The 24,222-nt window shown below is 41.4% G+C and overlaps 2 protein-coding genes across 2 annotated transcripts; both read left to right on the top strand.

Moving 5' to 3' along the window:
• The first annotated feature begins 4,429 nt into the window (after nt 1-4,429).
• On the top strand, nt 4,430-12,638 carry LOC308469837 (vomeronasal type-2 receptor 26-like). The gene is made up of 4 exons (XM_080992840.1): nt 4,430-4,717; nt 9,079-9,306; nt 10,993-11,119; nt 11,583-12,638. The coding sequence occupies exons 1-4, from the start codon at nt 4,544-4,546 to the stop codon at nt 12,479-12,481; spliced, it is 1,428 nt and encodes a 475-aa protein (XP_080848966.1). The 5' UTR covers nt 4,430-4,543; the 3' UTR covers nt 12,482-12,638.
• Nucleotides 12,639-14,520: 1,882 nt separating this feature from the next.
• On the top strand, nt 14,521-23,273 carry LOC308465436 (vomeronasal type-2 receptor 26-like; the record flags this gene model as incomplete). Its single annotated transcript, XM_080985408.1, has 6 exons — nt 14,521-14,550; nt 15,147-15,386; nt 15,666-16,475; nt 19,906-20,133; nt 21,524-21,650; nt 22,252-23,273. 6 exons carry the CDS (start codon nt 14,521-14,523, stop codon nt 23,148-23,150), a joined length of 2,334 nt encoding a protein of 777 aa, XP_080841534.1. The 3' UTR covers nt 23,151-23,273.
• Between the last annotated feature and the right edge of the window lie 949 nt (nt 23,274-24,222).

Below are 24,222 nucleotides of genomic sequence, written 5' to 3'. Positions count from 1 at the left end.
CAGCCACAAATTTCAGTGCCAGGGCCATCCATGCTGCATGGCATCCATGGCGTCAGGCACCCCCTATCGTGGTACCAAAATGGCACTCCTCTTCAGTTGAGCCATGGTTGTAAACTTACAGATACTGTGAAAAGATCCAGTCAAACTTCATTTAGTCGAATGGTTGCCATTCAAACTTTCTTCTCTGCTTGATATGCTGCCTAACATTGACCTCAGAGAGCACAGCACCTCTACAAACCACCACCACTGGCCAAACCCTGTTTTCTCTGTAGTGGCCAATTTCAAGTAAGACCTGCTCACCTCCAACTCAAGAGCTCCCTTGGGCAGGGGAGGTGGTGCTGCAGAGGTTCCCCCTAAGACTCCCCCCCCTTTGTTGGAGTGCTACTTTGGCCCTTATCAAGCTCCACTAAGCTCCAGTCTTTGTTGAAGGATCTGTGTGTATTGCTGGAGTCTGAATTAAGTGTCTGGGTGGCTAATGTTACTGTTTGAGTTGTATGGAGATTTGTAAAGTTTCTGTTCCATTGATACACAAGAAGAAGAAGAAGAAGAAGAAGAAGAAGAAGAAGAAGAAGAAGAAGAAGAAGAAGAAGAGGAGTTTTGATTTGATATCCCGCCTTTCACTCCCCTTCAGGAGTCTCAAAGCGGCTAACATTCTCCTTTCCCTTCCTCCCCCACAACAAACACTCTGTGAAGTGAGTAGGGCTGAGAGACTTCAAAGAAGTGTGACTGGCCCAAGGTCACCCAGCAGCTGCATGTGAAGGAGTGGAGACGCGAACCCGGTTCCCCAGATTACGAGACTACCGCTCTTAACCACTACACCACACTGGCTCTCCCAATCTATTCCACCTTTTATATACACCAGCATGCCTCAATGATAAAAGCAGCTCATAATTCTTGGTGAATTAATGGTGAGTGGATTTCTGTGGGGGATCAGAGGCTTGCATGTCTCTGAATGTCATTTGTTGGGGAACAAGACCCACCAAAGGTCTTGTGGTAAAACAGAGGGGACACTTATACATGTTTGGTGGACCTGTGAAAAAAATCAAAAGCTTCTGGAACACAGTATATGGTGAGCTTAAAAAAATGTTTAAGTATAACTTAATGAAAAATACATAAGCTTTTCTATTGGGGGAATGGACACAGGTATACCAAGAGAAGATCAGAAAATATTCCTCTATGTCACAGGAGCAACAAGGATCCTAATTGTTAAAAACTGGGTGGGGGGGGGAGACTGTGCCAGCAAAAAAGGAATGTCAAGACAAACTGTTAGAGTATATTGAACTGGCTAGATTAACAGAGGCAATTAGAGATCACACTAGACAAGAGTTTCAAAAAGCATGGCGAAAATGCAGAGAATACTTCACAAAACAGTGCCCTAAAATACATACCTGTACTTGTTTTGATTAATGTCTGCAGGAGACTTTGCGGATATTTAACATAATAAGAAAAATCTTAATAATTATTCATAAAGGAAACAGTGAAGAAGAAGAAGAAGAAGAAGAAGAAGAAGAAGAAGAAGAAGAAGAAGAAGAAGAAGAAGAGTAGTAGTAGTAGTAGTAGTAGTAGTAGTTTGGATTTGATATCCTGCTTTATCACTACCCAAAGGAGTCTCAAAATGGCTAACATTCTCCTTTCCCTTCCTCCCCCACAACAAACACTCTGTAAGGTGAGTGGGGCTGAGAGACTTCAGAGAAGTGTGACTAGCCCAAGGTCACCCAGCAGCTGCATGTGGAGGAGCGGAGACGTGAACCCAGTTCCCCAGATTATGAGACTACCGCTCTTAACCACTACACCACAGGCCTGATACAGGATAAAGGAAGACTTTTATTTCGTTGTTTGTACTGTTGTATGTTATGCTCACTGTATGTTATGTTCACGTTTAATGAGGGTGGATTGTGTATTGGGGGGTGGGGGGGTTATGTTATGTTGTAAATAAAATTCCAATAAAATTATTAAAATTAAAAGACCACCAAAGGTCTACTGCCCCCATGCCCTGCTTGTGAGCTTCTCAAAGGTGTGTGATCAGCCACTGAAATATACGGCATGCTGGACTAGATGGGACTTGGTCTGACCTGCCTGTAGAGCTTTCCTAATGCTGTTGAGGCCAAACTTGCTGTTGAGGCGCACACACACGTCAAACTTTGGCACTGCACCTGTGATTTCTTGTAAACATGTTTTTGTTCATCTCTGCACCTGCCACTCAAGTTGCGCAAGGACTCCAGGTTGTTACATTGACCAATTTTCTTCTCCTTATAATTGTCAAAATCATAGCTATTCATTCTTTCCAAGATCAGGATATATTTCTAGACATCACAATCAAGGGCAGCATAACGTTACTCCTAGCTCTGTGCCTGGGGAGAAAAGTGGATGCACAAAATAGCTGATATGTCAGACACAGTCTGAATGAACAGCTGAGGGATACCTGAACGCTACCCATACTGGGAAAGTCACTGCAGTTTTTCTCTTGGAAGAGCTGTTGACTTCTGATTATCTGGCTGGGGAGGAGAGAGGAGCAGCCACAAGAGAAGTGTAGGAGGTACAGGCAAAATGATTTCCCTCCTGCTTCTCCTGCTCATGCCGCATGGAGACTGCGAAAATCAAGGGAAAAGATGTCCCAAGAATCTGATCTGGGAAGAAAGTCAAACACTCAATTACTACCGGCCTGGAGACTTCCTAATTGCTGGGATCATATCTCCAAGTTTATTGACTGACGAAGACCCATACATTTTTTCCCAGACTCCCTCAAAGAGACTTGCATGGTAAGTAATTAGATGCCACTGGATGTCATGCTTCTCCAAAACCACTCCAATAGTTTCTGTTTAATTAATCATAATAAACAATTTTCCACTTTGAAGGCTGTGTGTCTCTCTGCTTTCTTTCTTTTTTTGCTATGGAATTTGCAATCCCCCAGTTTTTATTTTTAAATGGCCAATAAATTTTCACCTTGTAACAAAGTGATCCTCAGATGAAGAGTGGTATATAATCTTATTAAATAAAAAATAAAATAAAATATGTCTTGTCCCAGCCCAAACTACAAACATACATATCATTGTTTGTGGATGAGATACTTTGATATTTGATTAGAAATAACATTCATTTTCTTTACATGGTGAATAGGTTTCTGACATTTTTTATTTGATGTTTCATTGCAGTTCTACACTTAAGTTCTACTGGCACATCTTGTCCTTCTTGTTCTCTGTTCAGGAGATCAACCAGAATTCCAGGTTCTTACCCAACATCTCCTTGGGCTACAACCTCTTTGAGAACTTTTTGGATGCAAGGATGACTTCTGATGCCATGATAGACCTGCTTGCAGGTGGTGAAAGCAATATTCCAAACTATAGCTGTGGAAGATGGAATAACCTTCTGGCTGTTCTTGAACGGGCCAATTCTGTCATCTCACAAGTGTTTTCAGTCATGTCAGGTATCTACAAAATTCCACAGGTATGCAGGGAAGGGACAAGAAGGGTCTATGAAAAAGTGAGAAAATCCTTAGCTATAATAGATCTTTCTTCCACCATCCACCAATCTGGCACTCTCCAAATGTTTCAGACTAAAACTGCAATCAACTCCAGCCAACACTCCCCCCCCCAAGATAATAACAGATAATAAGTACAGTGGTACCTCGGGTTACATACGCTTCAGGTTACAGATTCTGCTAACCCAGAAAAAGTACCTTGGGTTAAGAACCTTGCTTCAGGATGAGAACAGAAATCGTGCAGCAGCAGGAGGCCCCATTAGCTAAAGTGGTGCTTCAGGTTAAGAACAGTTTCAGGTTAGGAACGGACCTCTGGAACGAATTAAGTACTTAACCCGAGGTACTACATTAATAACAGACAATAAATACAGTATCTATTCCTTTTCCTGAAAGTCAAACAAATCACTAATCTCTTCCTTTCCGCACTAGATGAGTTATGCTGTTATGACTCAGACACTGGATGAGAAAACTGAAGTCCCCTTTGTCTACCAAATGGTCCCCAAGGGGGAAAGTCAGTATTGGGGGATTGTCAAGTTGCTCCTGAATTTTGGATGGACATGGATTGGCCTCTTGGTTTCAGACAATGATAATGGAGAAAGGTTCTTGAGTGCCTTGACACCTCTGATGATCAACAATGGAATTTGCATTGCCTTATTAAAAAGAATGCCAGACCAGAACCTAAATCCATATCTCATCCCAATTGAACCATTTATCATATGGGACAAAGTCAAAATATTTGTTTACTATAGAAGCAGTCAAGCGGCATGGATTGATCTCATGATAATACAACAATTTCTTGAGAAACAAATTGGGGGGAAAGTCTGGATCTCAACAGGTCTTCAAGACATTAATGTGAAATTGAATAGTGATTCTGATCTTCTCCAGTACATCCATGGATCTTTGTCCTTCATAATGAAGCCCCAACTAAGGAAAAGATACAAACCCTATGATCCATCTTCCAAACTTCTTATACAGTTTTGGTATAAAGCATTTCATTGTTTATATAGAAAGGACACATTGGCTGGAAAAAGTCGGACAAGATGCACAGAGAATGAGAAACTGGAGATGGTGCCAGAAGAGGAGCTGGAGAGAGTCCTGTCTCAAGACAGCTACATCCCTTACTTCAGTGTCCAAGCTGTGGCTCAGGCTTTGAATGCTGCCTATTCATCCAGATCAAAGTTCATGATGATGGCGAGTGGAGGAGACAGGCTGGAACGTCAAAGGCTACAGCCATGGCAGGTATTTCCTTTTTCTTGTTGCAAATTGCAACTCATTTCCCCACCACTGGAATCAAATTTAGGGCTGACGATTCCGCCCCCCACCTTTTCCTCCTTTTGGTGGAAAATCTCCTTAGTGAGTCTTGTGGCAGAAGCAGACCTTTCTGCCTATTGTGGTTATGTCAGAACAGTCCCCCACCATCTAGTTCTTCCTCTCTGGTGCCCTGAGAGAGATGCAGCCACCATAGCAGAAGTTGGTTCCTCCTCATCTCCCATTGTGTCTCATGGGACTTGAAATTGCCCATCAACTGTAAAAAAGAATGAATTTTTAATTCTATATTAATATCTAAACTTTTACATGATAAAATTGGAGTTTGTCAAAAGCTGTTGAAATAAACGTATTTTTTAAAAAGGATTTATATTTAAATTATAGAATCATAGAATCAAAGAGTTGGAAGAGACCACAAGGGCCATCGAGTCCAACCCCCTGCCAAGCAGGAAACACCATCAGAGCACTCCTGACATATGGTTGTCAAGCCTCTGCTTAAAGACCTCCAAAGAAGGAGACTCCACCACACTCCTTGGCAGCAAATTCCACTGTCAAACAGCTCTTACTGTCAGGAAGTTCTTCCTAATGTTTTGGTGGAATCTTCTTTCTTTCAGTTATAGTAACTGCTAAGAAATTTACCTCTATACCAATAAATTAGCACAACCAAATGATAATGGGAGCCGATGTCGTCTTTTGTGGCATTGTGCAAGTTCTACTGAAAGCGGCTACACTTTGAAGGGAAAGGAGAGACTTCAATTTGTTTTTTTTATAAATATTTATTAGGATTTTACAAATTATAACAAACATATCAATACACACAAACACAAACAAAAATAAAATAAAAAGAAAGAACAAGTATAGTTTCAATACCTTATTTTCATAAAACTTATTTCACCGACCTCCTCATACCTCCCCTTTCTGCATTCCCATTTCAAAAATTTAGTTCAGCAAATCCTCACCCTTAATTTTGTCTAATTATCATCCTTACTTTCCTTTCACTTAATCTTTACAGCTGTACTCCATTTAATTTTAAAAACCACATCATTCTAAAATTCATAAATTTTACAGTATTTCTTAAGATAATTCTTAAATTTCTTCCAATCTTCTTCCTCCGTCTCTTTTCCCTGGTCTCGGATTCTGCCAGTCATCTCTGCTAGTCCCAATATAGTCTATCACCTTCATCTGCCATTCTTCCAAGGTGGGTAGATCCTGTGTCTTCCAATACTTTGCGATGAGTATTCTTGCCGCTGTTGTAGCATACATAAAAAATGTTCTGTCTTTCTTTTGCACCGATTGGCCGACAATGCCCAGGAGAAAGGCCTCTGGTTTCTTAGGAAAGGTATATTTAAATACCTTTTTCATTTCATTATATATCATTTCCCAGAAAGCCTTAATCCTTGGGCACGTCCACCAAAGGTGAAAAAAAGTACCTTCAATTTCTTTACATTTCCAACATTTATTGTCAGACAAGTGGTAAATTTTTGCAAGCTTGACTGGGGTCATGTACCACCTATAGATCATTTTCATAATATTTTCCTTTAGGGCATTACATGCCGTAAATTTCATACCGGTGTTCCACAACTGTTCCCAGGCAGCAAACATAATGTTATGGCCAATATCTTGTGCCCACTTTATCATAACTGATTTCACTGTTTCATCTTGTGTATTCCATTTCAACAGCAAGTTATCCATTCTTGACAAATTCTTAGTATTGGGTTCTATCAGTTCTGTTTCTAATTTTGACTTTTCCACCTGGAAGCCAATTTTCCTGTCCAACTTGAAAACCTCCATTATTTGATAATAATGGAGCCAATCTCGCACTTTGTCCTTTAACTTTTCAAAACTCTGCAATTTCATTTTATCCCCCTCTTGTTCCAAAATTTCCCAATATTTCGGCCATTTGGCCTCCATATTGAGTTTTCTCACAGCTTTAGTTTCCATTGGCGACAACCACCTTGGGGTTTTATTTTCCAACAAGTCTTTATATCTAATCCAGACATTATATAATGCTTTCCTGACAATATGATTTTTAAAAGCTTTATGGGCCTTAACCTTGTCATACCATAAATATGCATGCCACCCAAAAATATTGTTGAAGCCTTCTAAATCCAAAATGTCTGTGTTCTCAAGAAGCAGCCAGTCTTTCAACCATCAGAAAGCTGCTGATTCATAGTAAAGTTTAAAGTCTGGCAGGGCAAATCCCTCTCTTTCTTTTGCGTCAGTTAAAATCTTGAATTTTATTCTGGGTTTCTTGCCCTGCCAGACAAATTTCGAAATATCTTTCTGCCACTTCTTGAAACAATCCATCTTGTCCACAATTTGCAATGTTTGAAACAAAAACAACATTCTAGGCAATAGATTCATTTTGATCACAGCAATACGGCCTAACAGTGAGAGCTTCAAATTTGACCATATTTCTAGATCCTTTTTTACTTCCGTCCAGCATTTCTCATAATTGTCTTTGAACAAGTTCACATTTTTAGCTGTCATATTAATACCCAAGTATTTCACCTTCTTAACCACAGTTAAACCCGTTTCATTCTGGAACCTCTCCCTTTCAGTAGCTGTTAAGTTTTTCTCTAGTACCTTAGTCTTTAATTTATTCAATTTGAATCCTGCAACTTGACCAAACTCTTGAATTAATTCTAAAACTCTTTTAGTACTAGTGTCTGGCTCTTGTAATGTAAGTACCAAGTCATCTGCAAATGCTCTAAGTTTGTACTGTTTAACTCCGACCTGTACCCCTTTAACCAGCTGGTCCCTTCTAATCATGTTCAGCAAAACCTCCAGGACCGATATAAAAAGCAAATGGGAAATTGGGCACCCCTGTCGTGTCCCTTTTTCTATTTTAAATTCTTCCGTAACCACATTGTTTACAATTAGCTTAGCCTTTTGTTCAGAATATATTGCACCCATACCATTCTCAAATCCTTGGCCTACCCCCATCCCATGTAGATTCTTCTTCATAAAACTCCAAGAAATGTTATCAAAAGCTTTCTCCGCATCCACAAATATCAGTACTGCTTTAGTATTTATATTCGCTTCTAGTTTCTCCAAAATATCTATTATATTCCTCACATTGTCTGACAAATGTCTTCCTGGGAGAAAGCCTGCTTGGTCCTTATGAATCTCTTCCATCAATACTTTCTTCAACCTTTTAGCCAAAATGTCAGCAAAAATTTTGTAATCCACATTAAGTAACGATATAGGGCGGTAGTTCCTCAGGAGCGACTTCAATTTGCAGGCTTCAACATTATCTAGAATTCTGAGAAACCAAAGTTTCAATCTCATGGGAGTATGTATGTGCAAATTCCCCCTACATTCAGATAATTTTACCAGGCAGGGGGACTACTCTGAACAGCCACACATCCCACACATATGCTCTTGGCTGTGAGCAGACCTGAGTGACCCCTATTGACAAATAACCTTCCCTGGTGATACAGTGAGCAGCTGAGGAAATGGTGTTCTGTTCATAAGGTAAGGGTCTAACTGTGCACTAGGAGTGCCTGTTGTTGGGATACTGCCAGGGAGACAAAGTCCATCATGCCCCCAAGCCGATGCCGGATGATCCTTCGATCTCCCGTAGATACAATATCAGTCAATTAGCGACACGAAGCCTCAGAAATAGCTTGCCACATTCCAGAGCTTCTGCACGCTCTATCAGCAGAGTTTGCACAGCGAAAGATGCACTCAGGAGAGCATATTTATAACTTTATTCAGCGTTGGTCAGAACAAAGAAAAAAAACATGACTGCCTGCTTCGATGTCTCAGGCACAGAGAGAGAAACGAAAGTAATAGACCAGCAGAAACTTCCTGTGAGCAGGAAATACGTAGGCTGTGACTCACAACAGCCTGTCCCCTTTTTAAGGTGGAACGGAAATATCCTAAAACCAATATGGCCCCTATGCCTGGGCCTGTAGGTGTCATGAAGCATGCATGGCTTTGGCACCAAAATTTGTGGATGCCCGACCCCTTCATGGGGAATTTGGTCGGCCCTTGGGCACCCAGGGCCCCATAGAGTTGGCATCTATGCTGTGCACTGATTTGTAGGACCATCTATGTTTAAAAAGTTTTGTATTTGTGCTTTTTTATTTTTTAAGAAGTATTTTATTGTCTTTTGTATTTATCTTATTCTCTGGAAACCTTGTTATTTTATACAATGAGTTGCCTACAAATGTTCTAATAAAGAAAAAGGAATGGCTGCAAGATTATGACTCTGGATGAAATGTGCACAGACCCCAATTCCTAGGAGATTACAGCTCAAAGTGTAGAGGGCTTATATTCAACTTTTCATTTTCATAAATGCTGGTCCCCCCCCCCCCCTGTTCTTCCAGCTCCACCCATTCTTAAGAGGACTCCAGTTTTTGAATACTTCCATGGGCAGCCTCAGATTGGATGAGAATGGGCAGATACCAGCCTACTATGACATTGAGAACTGGGTGATGTTTCCCAATAAGTCTCGTATAAGAGTGCCGGTTGGGAGTATAGGGAGAGACGGATCCACTGACATGAAGTTCACAATCAACTCACAAGCCATTGTGTGGCCCAAGTGGTCTGAGAAGGTATGGCATTCTACTTTATCCCACATGACATCTGTAAAGCTCTAATCACTAACTGAATAATTCCAAGGGCACTTTGACTACCGCCCTTTGCACACCTCCTGCGAATAAGGGCTCATTGACACTTCCATTTGTGCCACAATGCGACTTACAGGTCCTGATCTGTGGTCAGAGCAGGGTTTTGTTTTTGGAAGGAAGGAAGGAAGGAAGGAAGGAAGGGAGGGAGGGAGGGAGGGAGGGAGGGAGGGACTGCTTTGACATGGAGCTTTAATGCATGGACCTGTGACTAGAAAGATGGCCCAAAAGGAAGTGTGGATAAGCCCTAATCAGTGGAGTGCAGGATTTCCAAAATCAGCCCTGGGGGTGAATGAGATTCATGTCCAGATTTCAGGAAGCAACGAGTGGAAAGGAGAGCTCTTGCTACCTGGAATTTTGATGGCATCTCCTGGCCTGTGTTAACAACATGGTGCCAGCATACTACCGTGCAGGGAGGGGTTGATTGGAAACTGAATGCCACACTCTTGACACCAAGGATTCCACCTTAAGCAATTAGCATTATTAGCAGCAGCAATGGCATTAATAGAGGGATGGGAGACAGAAGGTCTATGTGGAAGATGTCGCAAGAGACTCATCTCTCCATTTTCTTGCCAAGACTCAAAACACTTTGGAAAAAGAATAATAATGTAACCATAATTCAGGAGGCACTTTTTGAAATTGGAGTCGTCAGGTGGTGGTATGTTTAACTGCTGCTCCCGTTGTTGTGTCCCAGCTGCTGCCAACATAGCAGTTCAAAAGCATGCCAGTGCGGGTAGATAAATAAGTACCGCTGCAGCATTCAGCACTCTGGCACTCATCACGGTGTCCCATTGCACCAGAAGGGGTTTGGTCATGCTGCACACATGACCCGGAAAGCTGTCTGAGGATGAACCCCTGCTCCCTTGGCCTGAAAGTGGGGATGAGCACTGCATGCCACAGTCAAGTTTCACTGGATTTAACCATCTAGGGATCCTTTGCCTTTACCTTCATGTATGTTTTATTGCTGCTTTTTTGGTATCACAGTCACTCCAGGGTTTTAAAATTGCTTTTTTAATATATACTTTTGCTTAGAATAAAGGTAAAGGTAAAGGAACTCCTGACCATTAGGTCCAGTCATGGCAGACTCTGGAGTAGCGGCGCTCATCTCGCTTTATTGGCTGAGGGAGCCAGTGTACAGCTTCCGGGTCATGTGGCCAGCATGACTAAGCCGCTTCTGGCGAACCAGAGCAGTGCACGGAAACGCTGTTTACCTTCCTGCCAGAGCGGTACCTATTTATCTACTTGCACTTTGACGTGTTTTTGAACTGCTAGGTTGGCAGGAGCAGGGACTGAGCAATGGGAGCTCACCCCGTTGTGGGGATTCGAACCGTCAACCTTCTGATCGGCAAGTCCTAGGCTCTGTGGCTTAACCCACACGCCACCCGTGTCCCAACTTGCTTAGAATAGTCAGATATAATTGTCCGAACAAAAAATGAAACACACCAAAGAGGTTTCCCTGCCATGTTGTCCTGCATCAAAATGCTTCCATGGAAAAGTGCCTGGGGTCAGTGGGAATAGGGACCCTTGTTAGGTCCATTCTAAACTCCATAAATGAATGACATAGACACAGATAGTCCTGACACTTTCTGTTTGATGCATGTTCTCAATGTCTAGACTGTACCTAGCTCCAGGTGTACCAAAAGCTGTCAACCTGGATACGCCAAAGTGGTTCAGGAAGGAAAGCCCGTTTGCTGCTATGCTTGTGCCCCATGTGCAGATGGGACCATCTCTGCTCAGGAAGGTGGGTGAATATAAACGGGAGCCCTTTTGAGAATATGAATTGTGTAAACATTCACTTAGGGACACTTTCTGTGAAGAGTCAAAAGACATTTTTGAATGTGTCTCCTTTTTTGGCTTCTCTATTTTTCTTCCTCAATTTCACATGGAATAGGACAGTATAAATTCAGCAAAAGCTGTACAAGAAGCACCTCTGTGGGAGGTCACTGCCTCTCAGCTTTAGCTATATCCCAAGTTTGTTTTGGTGATAAAACTGAGAAACTTTTCAAAGCCACCTTTATTGTCATGGAGGAAGGCAACAGTATAAACATAAATAAGCAAATGAAATAACCAATTTTGTCCACTCCTTTTTTAGACATTTTTTTCCCTGACCCTCCCTTATATGGACACCTTTCCCCCTAAAATGTAATAGAACATAGATTGTTATGGATTTAAATGACGCTTAAGCACTCCTTTTTCCTCCTTAGATGCAAAACATTGCACCAAATGTCCAGAAGATCAGCATCCAAACAAGGGTCAAGTTCAATGTGTTCCCAAACGTATCGCCTTCCTGACCTATGAAGAAACTTTGGGGAGTGTTCTAGCTTCCATTACTATCTTCCTGCTATTAATGACAAGCATTGTTTTAGGAATCTTCCTTAAGTACAAAGAAACTGCAATAGTCAAAGCCAATAACCGGGACCTCTCCTACATCCTCCTTGTCTCCCTCCTGCTCTCTTTTTCGTCCTCCTTCCTATTCATTGGCCGGCCAAGGAAGGAGACCTGCCTTCTCCGACAAATGGTCTTCAGCATCATCTTCTCAGTTGCCGTCTCTTCTTTGTTGGCTAAAACCATCACTGTGGTGCTGGCCTTCATGGCCACCAAGCCAGGGAACAGAGTGAGGAGATGGCTGGGGAAAAGTCTGGCCAACGCTGTTGTCATTTCCTGTTCCAGTGTCCAAGTTCTCATCTGCACCACCTGGCTGAGTACCTCTCCCCCATTCCCAGACTCTGACATGCACTCCCAGCCTGCAGAGATTATCCTGCAATGCAATGAAGGGTCTGTGGCCATGTTTTATGGTGCCCTGGGTTACATGGGCTTCCTGGCTGCTATCTGCTTCGTGATGGCTTTCTTAGCCAGGAAGCTGCCTGGGGTCTTCAATGAGGCCAAGCTGATCACCTTCAGCATGCTGGTCTTCTGCAGTGTTTGGGTGTCCTTTGTTCCCACCTACCTGAGCACCAAGGGGAAATATATGGTAGCTGTGCAGGTCTTCTCTATGTTGGCCTCCAGTGCTGGGCTTCTGGGCTGCATCTTCATCCCAAAGTGCTATATCATTATACTGAGACCTGATCTGAACACAAAGGAGCACTTGACAGCAAAAACCTAAAGATGGCACCTGATTCTCCAGGCTATATAAAGGGATGGGTTCTGCTTAAAACAGACTCTCAATCAGAAACAGTTGGTGTGAACTTAATTCAGGTGTGATACAGGACCTTGGGACATGTAGTGGGCTTCAGGGTCCCTGTTATTATTCTACAATAGGTACTTACATACTTTTACATAGCCTTTATCCTTTTCTTTTTTGCCAGGACTAGGTTCACTATATATATATATTAAAGCTTGTTTACTAGCTAAAGGTTAGTCATGATCCGTTGCTGTTGCTTGAGCTGCCTGAAGATGCTTCCCTGGTGAGTTTTGAGGGCTTAGATTCTTGAATGAATCAAGATGCAATGTGGCCACCTAAGGAGGAGAAACATCTGAGCTTTATTGCAATATATAAGAGGGACACTATTTTATCCTTTCTGGATTCTTAAAAGGGCCGCAAGGCTTGAAGTAATATAAATACTTCTAACATGGTGTGGTATTTTCCTGTTTCTTTCCCATTAAACATTCATTGGTGGGATGCAAAGTGTGGGTTCCACCAAATGCTCTTTTCAGAGTTCAAGCAGTTATCAGGTTTTTCTTCCATGAGGATTTTCTGATGAAAAGTAACACTTGAGCTAAACCTGAAGGTACTTTCACCTTTGAAACATGAATACATTATTAAAGCAGTGTGACTATCATGAATAAATTTTTGCAATTTACATCTCATTGGTTTATGTTGCTTTATTTCCTTTAAATGTACCATATTTTTGTTAGGATATTTCCGTTCCACCCTAAAAAGGAAGTAGGTTGTTGTGTCACAGCCTGTGTATTTCCTGTTCACAGGAAGTTTATGTTTTGTATATGCTTTCGTTTTCTCTCTCTTCCTGTGACATCGAAGCAGGAGTCATGTTTTTTCTTTGTTCTGACCAACGCTGAATAAAGTTGTAAATAATGCTCTCCTGGGTGCATCTTTCGCTGTGCGAACTCTGCTGATAGAGCGTGCATCAGTTATTGGAATGTGGAAAGCTATTTCCGAGGCTTTTGTTGCTAATTGATTGTTACTGCGTTTCTACGGGAGGTCGATGGATCGTCCGGAGAGTAAGGGTCCTCCGCTGCCTACGCCCTCCTTGCGCAGAAGGCTTTTGCGCAGAGAGAGTAGGAGGAGACTAGGCGTCAAAGAGCTTCTTTGCTGGAAGAAGTTTACGAAACGCCCACTGACGGATTCTGCCAGCGATTGAGACAGCCACGGGTGAGTGGCTGTCCGGACAGAAAAGGTTCACTCAGGCAACCCAGCCAGGTGTGGGCACCGGCTTACGCACGAGCAACCCCTAGAACCATTATACATATCAAATAATCCAAATTTTCTGCCGAATTATAATTTTTTTGTTGGGACTTCCCATGCTTCGAGTTCGGGGGGCTCTGATCATGTCATATCTCTGCTGCTTTTGATAGTCATCTCTAATAGTTCCTTTAAATCTTCCTGTTGTTTTCCTTTTTTCACTGCCTCCCTTTAAGTTGAATGGGACACACAGAACCTGGACTTCCTTGCTTGGGACTACGCTCCACGGGGCATATGCTGTTGAGGCCAAACTTGCACACCAACACATACATGTCAAACTTTGACAATTCACCTGTGATTTATTGTAAACATGTTTTTCCTCCAGCTCTGCACCTGCCACCCAAGCTTCGCAATGACTATTGTTTGTTGCAGTGGTCTCCTTATAATTATCAAAATCATAGCTATTTATTCTTGCCCAGATCAAGAGATATTTCTGGAGGTTGCCTAGACATTGCAATCAAGGGCAGCATGAGGTTATATCTAGCTCTGTGCCTGGGGAGAAAGGTTGAGGCAGAGAATAGCTGATATGTCAGAGACAGTCTGAATGAACAGCTGAGGCAAACCTGAATGTTACCCACACTGGAAAAGTCACTGCAGCTTTGTTCTTGCAAGAGCTGTTGACTTCTGATTATCTGGCTGGGGAGGAGAGAGGAGCAGCCACAAGAGAAGTGTAGGAGGTACAGCCAAAATGATTTCCCTCCTGCTTCTCCTGCTCCTGCCGCATGGAGACTGCGAAAATCAAGGAAAAAAATGTCAGTTTGATCTGATCTGGAAAGACAGTAGAACACTCAATTACTACCGGCCCGGAGACTTCCTAATTACTGGGATTGTATCTCCAAGTAGATTACTTCACGAAGACCCATACATTTTTTCCCACACTCCGTCAAAGAGGCTTGCATGGTAAGTGATTAGATGCCACTGGATGTCATGCTTCTCCAACACCACTCCAATAGTTACTTAATTCATAATAATAAAAGCAATATTCCACTTCGAAGGCTGTGTGCCTCTCTGTTTTCTTTCTTTCTTTGCAATGGAAGTTTTTATTTTTAAGTGGTAAATAGATTTACACCTTGTAATTAGTTGATCCTCAGATGAAGAGCAGTATATAAATTTATTAAATAAATAAATAAAAAAAATAAAAAATATATGCCTTGTCTCAGCCAAACTTCAAACATACATATCATTGTTTGGGGATGAGCTACTTTGAGATTGAGAATGCCTAGAAATGTAAATAAATTTGTTTTCTTTACATGGTGAGTAGGTTTCTGACATTTTTAATTTGATGTTTCATTGCAGTTTTATGCCTAGGTTCTACTGGCATTTCTTGACCTTCTTGTTCTCCATTCAGGAGATCAACCAGAATTCCAGGTTCTTACCCAACATCTCCTTGGGCTACAACATCTTTGAGAACTTTTTGGATGCAAGGATGACTTCCGATGCCATGCTAGACCTGCTTGCAGGGGGTCAAAGCAGTATTCCAAACTATAACTGTGGAGAATGGAATAACCTGCTGTCTGTTCTTGAAGGGAGCAATTCTGTCATCTCGAAAGAGATTTCAGCCATGTCTGGCATCTACAAAATCCCACAGGTATGAAGGATAGGGACAAGAAATAAATTCCACTTTCTTTCCAGGAGAGTCAATATGGGAAATGAAAAAGTGAGAAAATCCTTAGTGATAGTAGATCTTTCTTCCAGCATCTACCAATCTGGCACTCTCCAAATATTTCAGACTAAAACTGCAATCAACCGCAGCAAGTACATTTTTTTCAGACAATAAAAGATAATAAGTAATAACAGCTAATAATACAGTATCTATTCCATTTCCTGAAAGTGAAACAAATCACTAATCTACTTCTTTTATCAATAGATCAGTTATGGCTTTATGACTCAGACACTGGAAGAGAAAACTGAAGTCCCCTTTGTCTACCAAATGGTCCCCAAGAGGGAAATCCAGTATTGGGGGATTGTCAAGTTGCTCCTGAATTTTGGATGGACATGGACTGGCCTCTTGGTTTCAGACAATGATAACGGAGAAAGGTTCTTGAGTGCCTTGACACCTCTGATGATCAACAATGGAATTTGCATTGCCTTATTAAAAAGAATACCAGAACATAACCTAAATCCATATCTCATCCCAAGTGAACCATTTATCATATGGGACAAAGTCAAAATATTTGTTTACTATCGAATCTCTCAAGTGGCATTTATTGATCTCATGGTAATACAACAATTTCTTGAGAATCAAATTGGGGGGAAAGTCTGGATCTCAACAAATCTTCCAGATGTTAATGTTAATTTGAATATGAATCCGGATCTCTTCCAGTACATCCATGGATCTTTGTCTTTCATAATGAAGCCCCAACTAAGGAAAAATTACCAACACTATAATACAATTTCCAAATATCTTGAGCAGTTTTGGGTTAAAGCATTTCATTGTTTATATAGAAAGGACACATTGGCTGAAAAAGGTCGGACAAGATGCACAGAGAATGAGAAACTGGAGATGGTGCCTGAAGAGGAGCTGGAGAGAGCCTTGTCTCAAGATAGCTACATGACTTACTTCAGTGTCCAAGCTGTGGCTCAGGCTTTGAATGCTGCCTATTCATCCAGATCAAAGGTCATGCTGATGGCGAGTGGAGGAGACAGGCTGGAACGTCAAAGGCTACAGCCATGGCAGGTATTTCCATTTTCTTGTTGCAAATTGCACTCATTTTCCCACCACTGGATTCAGATTTAGGACTGAGATTTTTATTTCTTTTTGCTCATTTTGGCGGAAAATCTTAGTCAGTCTTGTGGTGGAAGTAAACCTTTCTGCCTATTGTGGTTATGTCAGAACAGTCCCCCACCATCTAGTTCTTCCTCTCTGGTGCCCTGAGATAGATGCAGCCATCATAGCAGAAGTTGGTTCCTCCTCATCTTCCACTGTGTCTCTGCTGGGACTTGAAATTGCCCATCAACTGTTCAACAGCAGGAACAGAGAACACAGTTCTCCTAGACTCAGTCTTCCCCGTTATGGTATGATGTGATTCAATTTTTAATTCTATATTACTATCTAAACTTTTACGTGATAAAATTGGCCTTTGTCAAAAGAGTGCAGGGCGGTTTAACAACTTGGATAGTATGAAACACACTGTAAAACTACAGAAAGAACATGAAAAGCAAAGAGCTTCTCAGCTTGCTGGAAAAGCTGTTGAAATAAAAATATTTCTTAAAAAAGGATTTATATTTAAATGATAGTAACTGTTAAGAAACTTACCTCTATGCCAATAAATTAGCACAACCAAATGATAATGGGAGACGATGTCCTCCTTTGTGGCATTGTGCAAGTTCCACTGAGAGCGGCTACACTTTGAAGGGAAAGGAGAGACTTCAATTTGCAGGCTTCCACATTATCTAGAATTCTGAGCAACCAAAGTTTCAATCACATGGGAGTATGTATTTGTAAATTCCCCCTATTTTCAGATAATACTACCAGGCAGGGGGACTACTCTGAACAGCCACACATACCACTCCTACACTCTTGGCTGTGAGGAGACCTGAGCGGCCCCTATTGACAAATAACCTTCCCTGGTGATACAGTGAGCAGCTGAGGAAATGGTGTTCTATTCATAAGGTAATGGTCTAACTGTGCACTAGGAATGCCAATATGGCCCCTATGCCTGGGCCTGTAGGTGTCATGCCGCGTGCATCACTCTGGCACCAAAATTTGTGGATGCCCGACCCCTTCATGGGGAATTTTGTCAGTGCTCGGGCACCCAGGGCCCCATGGAGTTGGCATCTAAGCTGTGCACTGATTTGTAGGACCATCTATGCTTAAAAAGTTTGGTATTTGTGCTATTTTTATTTTTTAAGAAGTATTTTCTTGTCTTTTGTATTTACCGTATTTTTTGCACCATAACACTCACTTTTTTCCTCCTAGAAAGTAGGGGGAAATGTCTGTGCGTGTTATGGAGGAAATGCCTACGGGTGGCATGCCTACGGATTTTCCTCCTCTAAAAACTACGTGCGTGTTATGGTCAGGTGCGTGTTATAGAGCGAAAAATACGGTATCTTATTCTCCAGAAACCTTTTTTTTTAATACAATGAGTTGCTTACAAATGTTCTAATAAAGAAAAAGGAATGGTTGCAAAAGGCTCATGAGTCCAGATTAAATGTGCACAGACCCCAATTCCTTTATATATATATTTATTAGTTTTCAAATACAAAACAGAATTATACATACCATACATCTTAATTACATCTTATTTCTCTTTTTTGACTTCCCTTAATTTGTCTGCCAATCCTTCATATTTTAACTTTTTACACATTTCTTCTTTATTGTTTATAATATTAATGTAAACTTCCTCCCATTATTAATACTTTGTATAACTTTCTCCCATCACAGCGCTTCATTAAAACTTACAAACGTAATCTGATTATCACTTAATTTTTGCAAATATTCAATAAATTTTTCCCAGTCTTCTGTAAATCTTTGGTCTCGTCAGTTCCGGATCCTTCCTGTCATTCTGTCCAATTCTGCATAGTCCATCAATTTTGTTCTCCATTCTTCTATCGTAGGTAGCTCCTCCTGTTTCCATTTCTGGGCCATCAATATTCTTGCCGCTGTCACTGCATATAAAAATAACTTCTTTTCTTTCTTATTTGTCTTGTTACCTGTAATGCCTGGTTTCTTAACAAATGTATATTTCAACATTTTCTTCAATTCATTATATACTATTTCCCAAAAGCTTTTTACTTTCTTGCATTCCCACCACAAATGATAGAATGTACCTTCTTTTTCTTTACATTTCCAACATTTGTTACTAGTCTTGTACATTTTTTCTAACTTCACCGGTGTTACATACCATCGATACATCATTTTCATCACATTTTCTTTTATAGTTGTACATGCAGTAAATCTTAGACCTTCTTTCCATAATTTTTCCCAATCCTCCATTTGTATATTATGTCCTAAGTCCTTGGCCCAATCAATCATAACTGATTTTACCTCTTCATCCTTCGTGCACCATTCTAGTAATATCTTGTACATTTTTGCTAAAATTTTAAAATCATTATTCAAAATTTCTGTCTGAAATTTTGATTCTTTATCAGCAAAACCCGTTGATTTAAATCTTTTCTGAACATTTCACTAATTTGAAAAAAATGCAACCAGTCATTAACATATTCCTTAATTTCTTCAAATGGTCTCATTTTCCATTTACCTTCTCTTTTACTTATTAACTTCTCATATGTCACCCATCCCCTAGTCATATTGACTTTCTTCACACTCATCGCCTCCAACGGCGATAACCAATATGGAGTTTTTTGTTCCAACAGATTTTTATATCTTTCCCACACTTCAGTCAGAGACCTTCTTATGATGTGATTTTCAAAACCTTTATGTACACGTTTCTTTTCATACCACAAATACGCATGCCACCCGAATCTATTGTCAAAACCTTCCAAGTCTTACCAATCAGTATCTTCTAATTCCACCCATTCCTTCAACCAACAGAGGCAAGATGCTTCATAGTACAATTTCAAGTCTGGCAGGGCAAAGCCTCCTCTTGCTTTCGCATCTGTCAATATCTTAAATTTTATCCTCGGCTTCTTACCCTGCCAGATATACATTGAAATTTCTCTTTGCCAATTTTTAAAAATTGCTGCCCCTTTGATTACTGGAACTGTTTGAAATAAAAATAACATCTTTGGTAGCACATTCATTTTAATCGTTGCAATTCTTCCCCAAAATGACAATTTCATTCTTCTCCACACCTCTAAGTCCCTTTTAATTTTATTCCATGTTGGAACATAATTATTCTGAAACAAATCAATACTCCTGGGGGTTAACCATACTCCTAAATATTTAACTTTCTTAACCACTTCTATCTCTGTTTGTTGCTGTAATCTATTAATTACCTCCTGATCTATACTTTTGGTAATTGCTTTTTTTCTTCTTGTTCAGAATAAATCCTGCCAACTGAAAATGGAATGGCTTCAAATGGCTCATGAGTCCAGATGAAATGTGCACAGACCCCAATTCCTAGGAGATTAAAGCTCAAAGTGTAGAGGGTTTATATTCAACTTTTCTATTTCATAAATGCCGGTGTTTTTTCCTGCCGTTCCAGCTCCACCCATTCTTAAGAGGACTCCAGTTTTTGAATACTTCTATGGGCAGCCTCAGATTGGATGAGAATGGGCAGATACCAGCCTACTATGACATTGAGAACTGGGTGATGTTTCCCAATAAGTCTCGTATAAGAGTGCCGGTTGGGAGTATAGGGAGAGACGGATCCACTGACATGAAGTTCACAATCAACTCACAAGCCATTGTGTGGCCCAAGTGGTTTGAGAAGGTATGGCATTCTACTCTATCCCACATCTGTAAAGCTCTAATCACTAACTGAATAATTCCAAGGGCACTTTGACTAGAGCCCTTTGCACACCTGCTGGGGAGTAAGGGCTCATTGACACTTCCATTTGTGCCACAATGTGACTTACAGGTCCTGATCTGTTTTATGATTTTTTTTTCTCCCAGCGTTTTCCTGTGGAAAACCTGACTGCCATTTGCTTTGATTCAGTGGTAAAATGTGGGTTTTCTCAGGGAAAGTACTGAGACAGACAGGAAGGAAGGAAGGAAGGAAGGAAGGAAGGAAGGAAGGAAGGAAGGACTGCTTTATCATGGAGATTTAAAGCATGGACCTGTGACTAGAAAGATGGCCCAAAAGGAAGTGTGGTTGAGCCATAATCAGTGTAGTGCAGGGTTTTTAAAAGTCAGCCCAGGGGGTGAATGAGAATCATGTCCAGATTTCAGGAAGTAAAGAGTGGTAAGGAGAGCTCTTGCCACTTGGAATCTTGAGGGCATCTCCTGGCCTGAGTGCTTAGATGGTTAACAAGCATGGTGCCAGCATACTATGGTGTGGAGAAGGGTTGATTGGAAACTGAATGCCATAATCTTGACACCAGGGATGCCCCCTTAAGGAATTAGCATTATTAGCAGCAGCAATGGCATTAATAGACAGATGGGAGACAGAAGGCCTAAGTGGAGCTCATCTCTCCATTCTTTGCCAAGACTCAAAACACTTTGGAAAAAGAATAATAATGTAACCATAATTCAGGAGGCACTTTCTGAAATTGGAGTCTTTAGGTGGTGGTATGTTTAACTGCTGCTCCCATTGCTCTGTCTCAGCTGCTGCCAACCTAGCCGTTCAAAAGCATACCAGTGCAAGTAGATAAATAAGTACCGCTGCAGCAGGAAGGTAAATAGTGTTTCTGTGCACTTTGGCACTCATCACAGTGTCCTATTGCACCGGAAGCCATTTAGTCATGCTGGCCACATGACCAGGAAAACTGTCTCAGGATGGACGCCGGCTCCCTTGGCCTGAAAGTGGGGATGAGTGCCGCATGCCACAGTCAACTTTCACTGGATTCAACCATATAGGGGTCCTTCATAAGTATGTTTTATTGCTGCTCTTTTGTTATCTTTGTCATTCTAGGGTTTCTCATTTGCTTTTTTAATATATACTTTTGCATAGAATAGTCCGATATAATTGTCTGAACAAAAAAGGAAACACACCAAAGAGGTTTCCCTGCCATGTTGTCTTGCATCAAAATGCTTCCCTGGAAAAGTGCCTGGGGTCAGTGGGAATAGGGACCCTTGTTAGGTCTATTCCAAACTCCATAAATAAATGACATAGACACAAATAGTCTGACACTTTCTGTTTGATTCATGTTCTCTATGTTTAGACTCTACCTAGCTCCAGGTGTACCAAAAGCTGTCAACCTGGATATGCCAAAGTGGCTCAAGAAGGAAAGCCCGTTTGCTGCTATGCTTGTGCCCCATGTGCAGATGGGACCATCTCTGCTCAGGAAGGTAGGTGAATATAAACAGGAGCCCTTGGGAGAATAGGAATTGTGGAAACATTCACTTAGGGACTCTTTCCGTAAAGAGTCAAAGACATTTTTTAATGTGTCTCCTTTTTTGGCTTCTCTATTTTTATTCACCTACGTTAATTCTAGGAAGTGGGTTGAAACAAAGAATGAAAAGGAAGCAGTTGGTGGACAACAAATTAACGATCATGGAGAGGACACTGAGGGCAACCTCAGTGGTCAAATATTTTATTTATGTAAAGTAAAACCATTTCACATGGAACAGGACAGTATAAATTCAGCAAAAGCTGTACAAGAAGCACCTCTGTGGGAGGTCACTGCCTCTCAGCTTTAACTGTATCACAAGGTTGTTTTGGTGATAAAACAGAAATTTTTGAAAACCACCTCTATCATCATGGAGGAAGGCAACAGTATAAGCATAAATATTAAATAAGCAAATAAATAAACCAATTTTGTCTACTCCTTTTTTGGACATTCTTTTGTCCTGGCCCTTCCTTATATTGACATCTTGCCCCCTAAAATGTCATAGAACATAGATTGTTATGGATTTAAATGATGCTTAATCACTCCTTTTCCCTCCTTAGATGCAAAGAATTGTACCAAATGTCCCGAAGATCAGCATCCAAACAAGGATCAAGTTCAATGTGTTCCCAAACGTATCACCTTCCTGACCTATGCAGAAACTTTGGGGAGCCTTCTAGCTTCCAATGCTATCTTGCTGCTATTAATGACAAGCATTGTTTTAGGAATCTTCCTTAAATACAAAGAAACTTCCATAGTCAAAGCCAATAACCGGGACCTCTCCTACATCCTCCTTGTCTCCCTCCTGCTCTCTTTTTCGTCCTCCTTCCTATTCATTGGCCAGCCAAGGAAGGAGACCTGCCTTCTCCGACAAATGGTCTTCAGCATCATCTTCTCAGTTGCCGTCTCTTCTTTGTTGGCTAAAACCATCACTGTGGTGCTGGCCTTCATGGCCACCAAGCCAGGGAACAGAGTGAGGAGATGGCTGGGGGAAAGTCTGGCCAACGCTGTTGTCATTTCCTGTTCCAGTGTCCAAATTCTCATCTGCACCACCTGGCTGAGTACCTCTCCCCCATTCCCAGAGTCTGACATGCACTCCCAGCCTACAGAGATTATCCTTCAATGCAATGAAGGGTCTGTGGCCATGTTTTATGGTGCCCTGGGCTACATGGGCTTCCTGGCTGCCATCTGCTTCACGGTGGCTTTCCTAGCCAGGAAGCTGCCTGGGGCCTTCAATGAGGCCAAGCTGATCACCTTCAGCATGCTGGTCTTCTGCAGTGTTTGGGTGTCCTTTGTGCCCACCTACCTGAGCACCAAGGGGAAATACATGGTAGCTGTGCAGGTCTTCTCTATGTTGGCCTCCAGTGCTGGTCTCCTGGGCTGCATCTTCATCCCAAAGTGCTATATCATTATACTGAGACCTGATCTGAACACAAAGGAGCACTTGACAACAAAAACCTAAAGATGGCATCTGATTCTCCAGGCTATATAAAGGGATTGGTTCTGATTACAACAGACTCTCAATCAGAAACAGTTGGTGTGAACTTAATTCAGCTGTGATACAGGACCTTGGGACATGTAGTGGGCTTCAGGGTCCCTGTTATTATTCAACAATAGGTAAATACATACTTTTACATAGCCTTTATCCTTTTCTTTTTTGCCAGGAGAAGGTTCACTATATATATATTGTTGTAACCATTCCTAGTATCTTATGGTGAAGGGCAGGTGGGGGGGGGGAATGAGGATGTGAGGATATCAGTGCTTCCTTTTATCCATTTTTCCCCCAACATGTGGTGATGATTTCTAGTTTTCCTCCAAAGAGTTCAAAATATCTAACAAGAATTCAGAATTCAGGTTGCAACAAAGGAGATTCCGACGACACATATGGAAAAGCTTTCTGCCAGTAAGAGCTGTTTGACAGTGGAGGTGGTGAACTATCCTTCCTTGGAAGTTTTCAAGGAGAGTTTGGATGGCCAAATATCAAGGATGCTTTAGTTGAGATTCCTGCATTGCTGGTGGTTGGACTAGATGACCCTCAGGGTCCCTTCCAGCTCTACAGTTCTATGTGAACTTCTAGGTTCCCCATCCTCCTGGCCCTAACTCAAAGACCACAAGCGCTTCAGCCTCTCTCCACAGTGAACATGCTCCAGCCACAAACATGCTTCGGACTCTTTACAATTCTTTCTTGACCTCATAAAATCTTCTTTGAGAAGTGACCAGAATGACAAAGAGGATTCTAAGTGTTTCTGCAGCAGTCTCTCTCTCTCTCTCTCTCTCTCTCTCTCTCTCTCTGTGTGTGTGTGTGTGTGTAGAGTGACAGGGCTGTTAGCTATATATTTTAAAGCTTGTTTACTTGCTAAAAGTTAGTGATGATCCATTGCTGTTGCTTGAGCTGCCTGAAGATGCTTCCCTGGTGGCTTTTGAGGGCGAAGATTCTTGGATGAATCAAGATGCAATGAGGCCACCCAAGGAGGAGAAACCTCTGAGCTTTATTGCAATATAAAAGAGGGAGGCTTGAAGTAATATAACTACTT

The sequence above is a fragment of the Podarcis pityusensis genome (genome assembly GCF_964106645.2).
Source record: "Podarcis pityusensis genome assembly, chromosome: 2".
NCBI classification, from domain to species: domain Eukaryota; kingdom Metazoa; phylum Chordata; class Lepidosauria; order Squamata; family Lacertidae; genus Podarcis; species Podarcis pityusensis.
This window is presented reverse-complemented; position numbering and strand designations above follow the sequence as displayed.

Excerpts from the sequence above, each read along its gene's own strand:
- LOC308469837 (XM_080992840.1), top strand. The coding sequence starts at position 4,544 with ATGGTGCCAGAAGAGGAGCTGGAGAGAGTCCTGTCTCAAGACAGCTAC. Across the intron at positions 9,307-10,992 it reads GGCCCAAGTGGTCTGAGAAG|ACTGTACCTAGCTCCAGGTG; the intron begins GTATGGCATTCT and ends CTCAATGTCTAG. Across the intron at positions 11,120-11,582 it reads GACCATCTCTGCTCAGGAAG|ATGCAAAACATTGCACCAAA; the intron begins GTGGGTGAATAT and ends TTTCCTCCTTAG.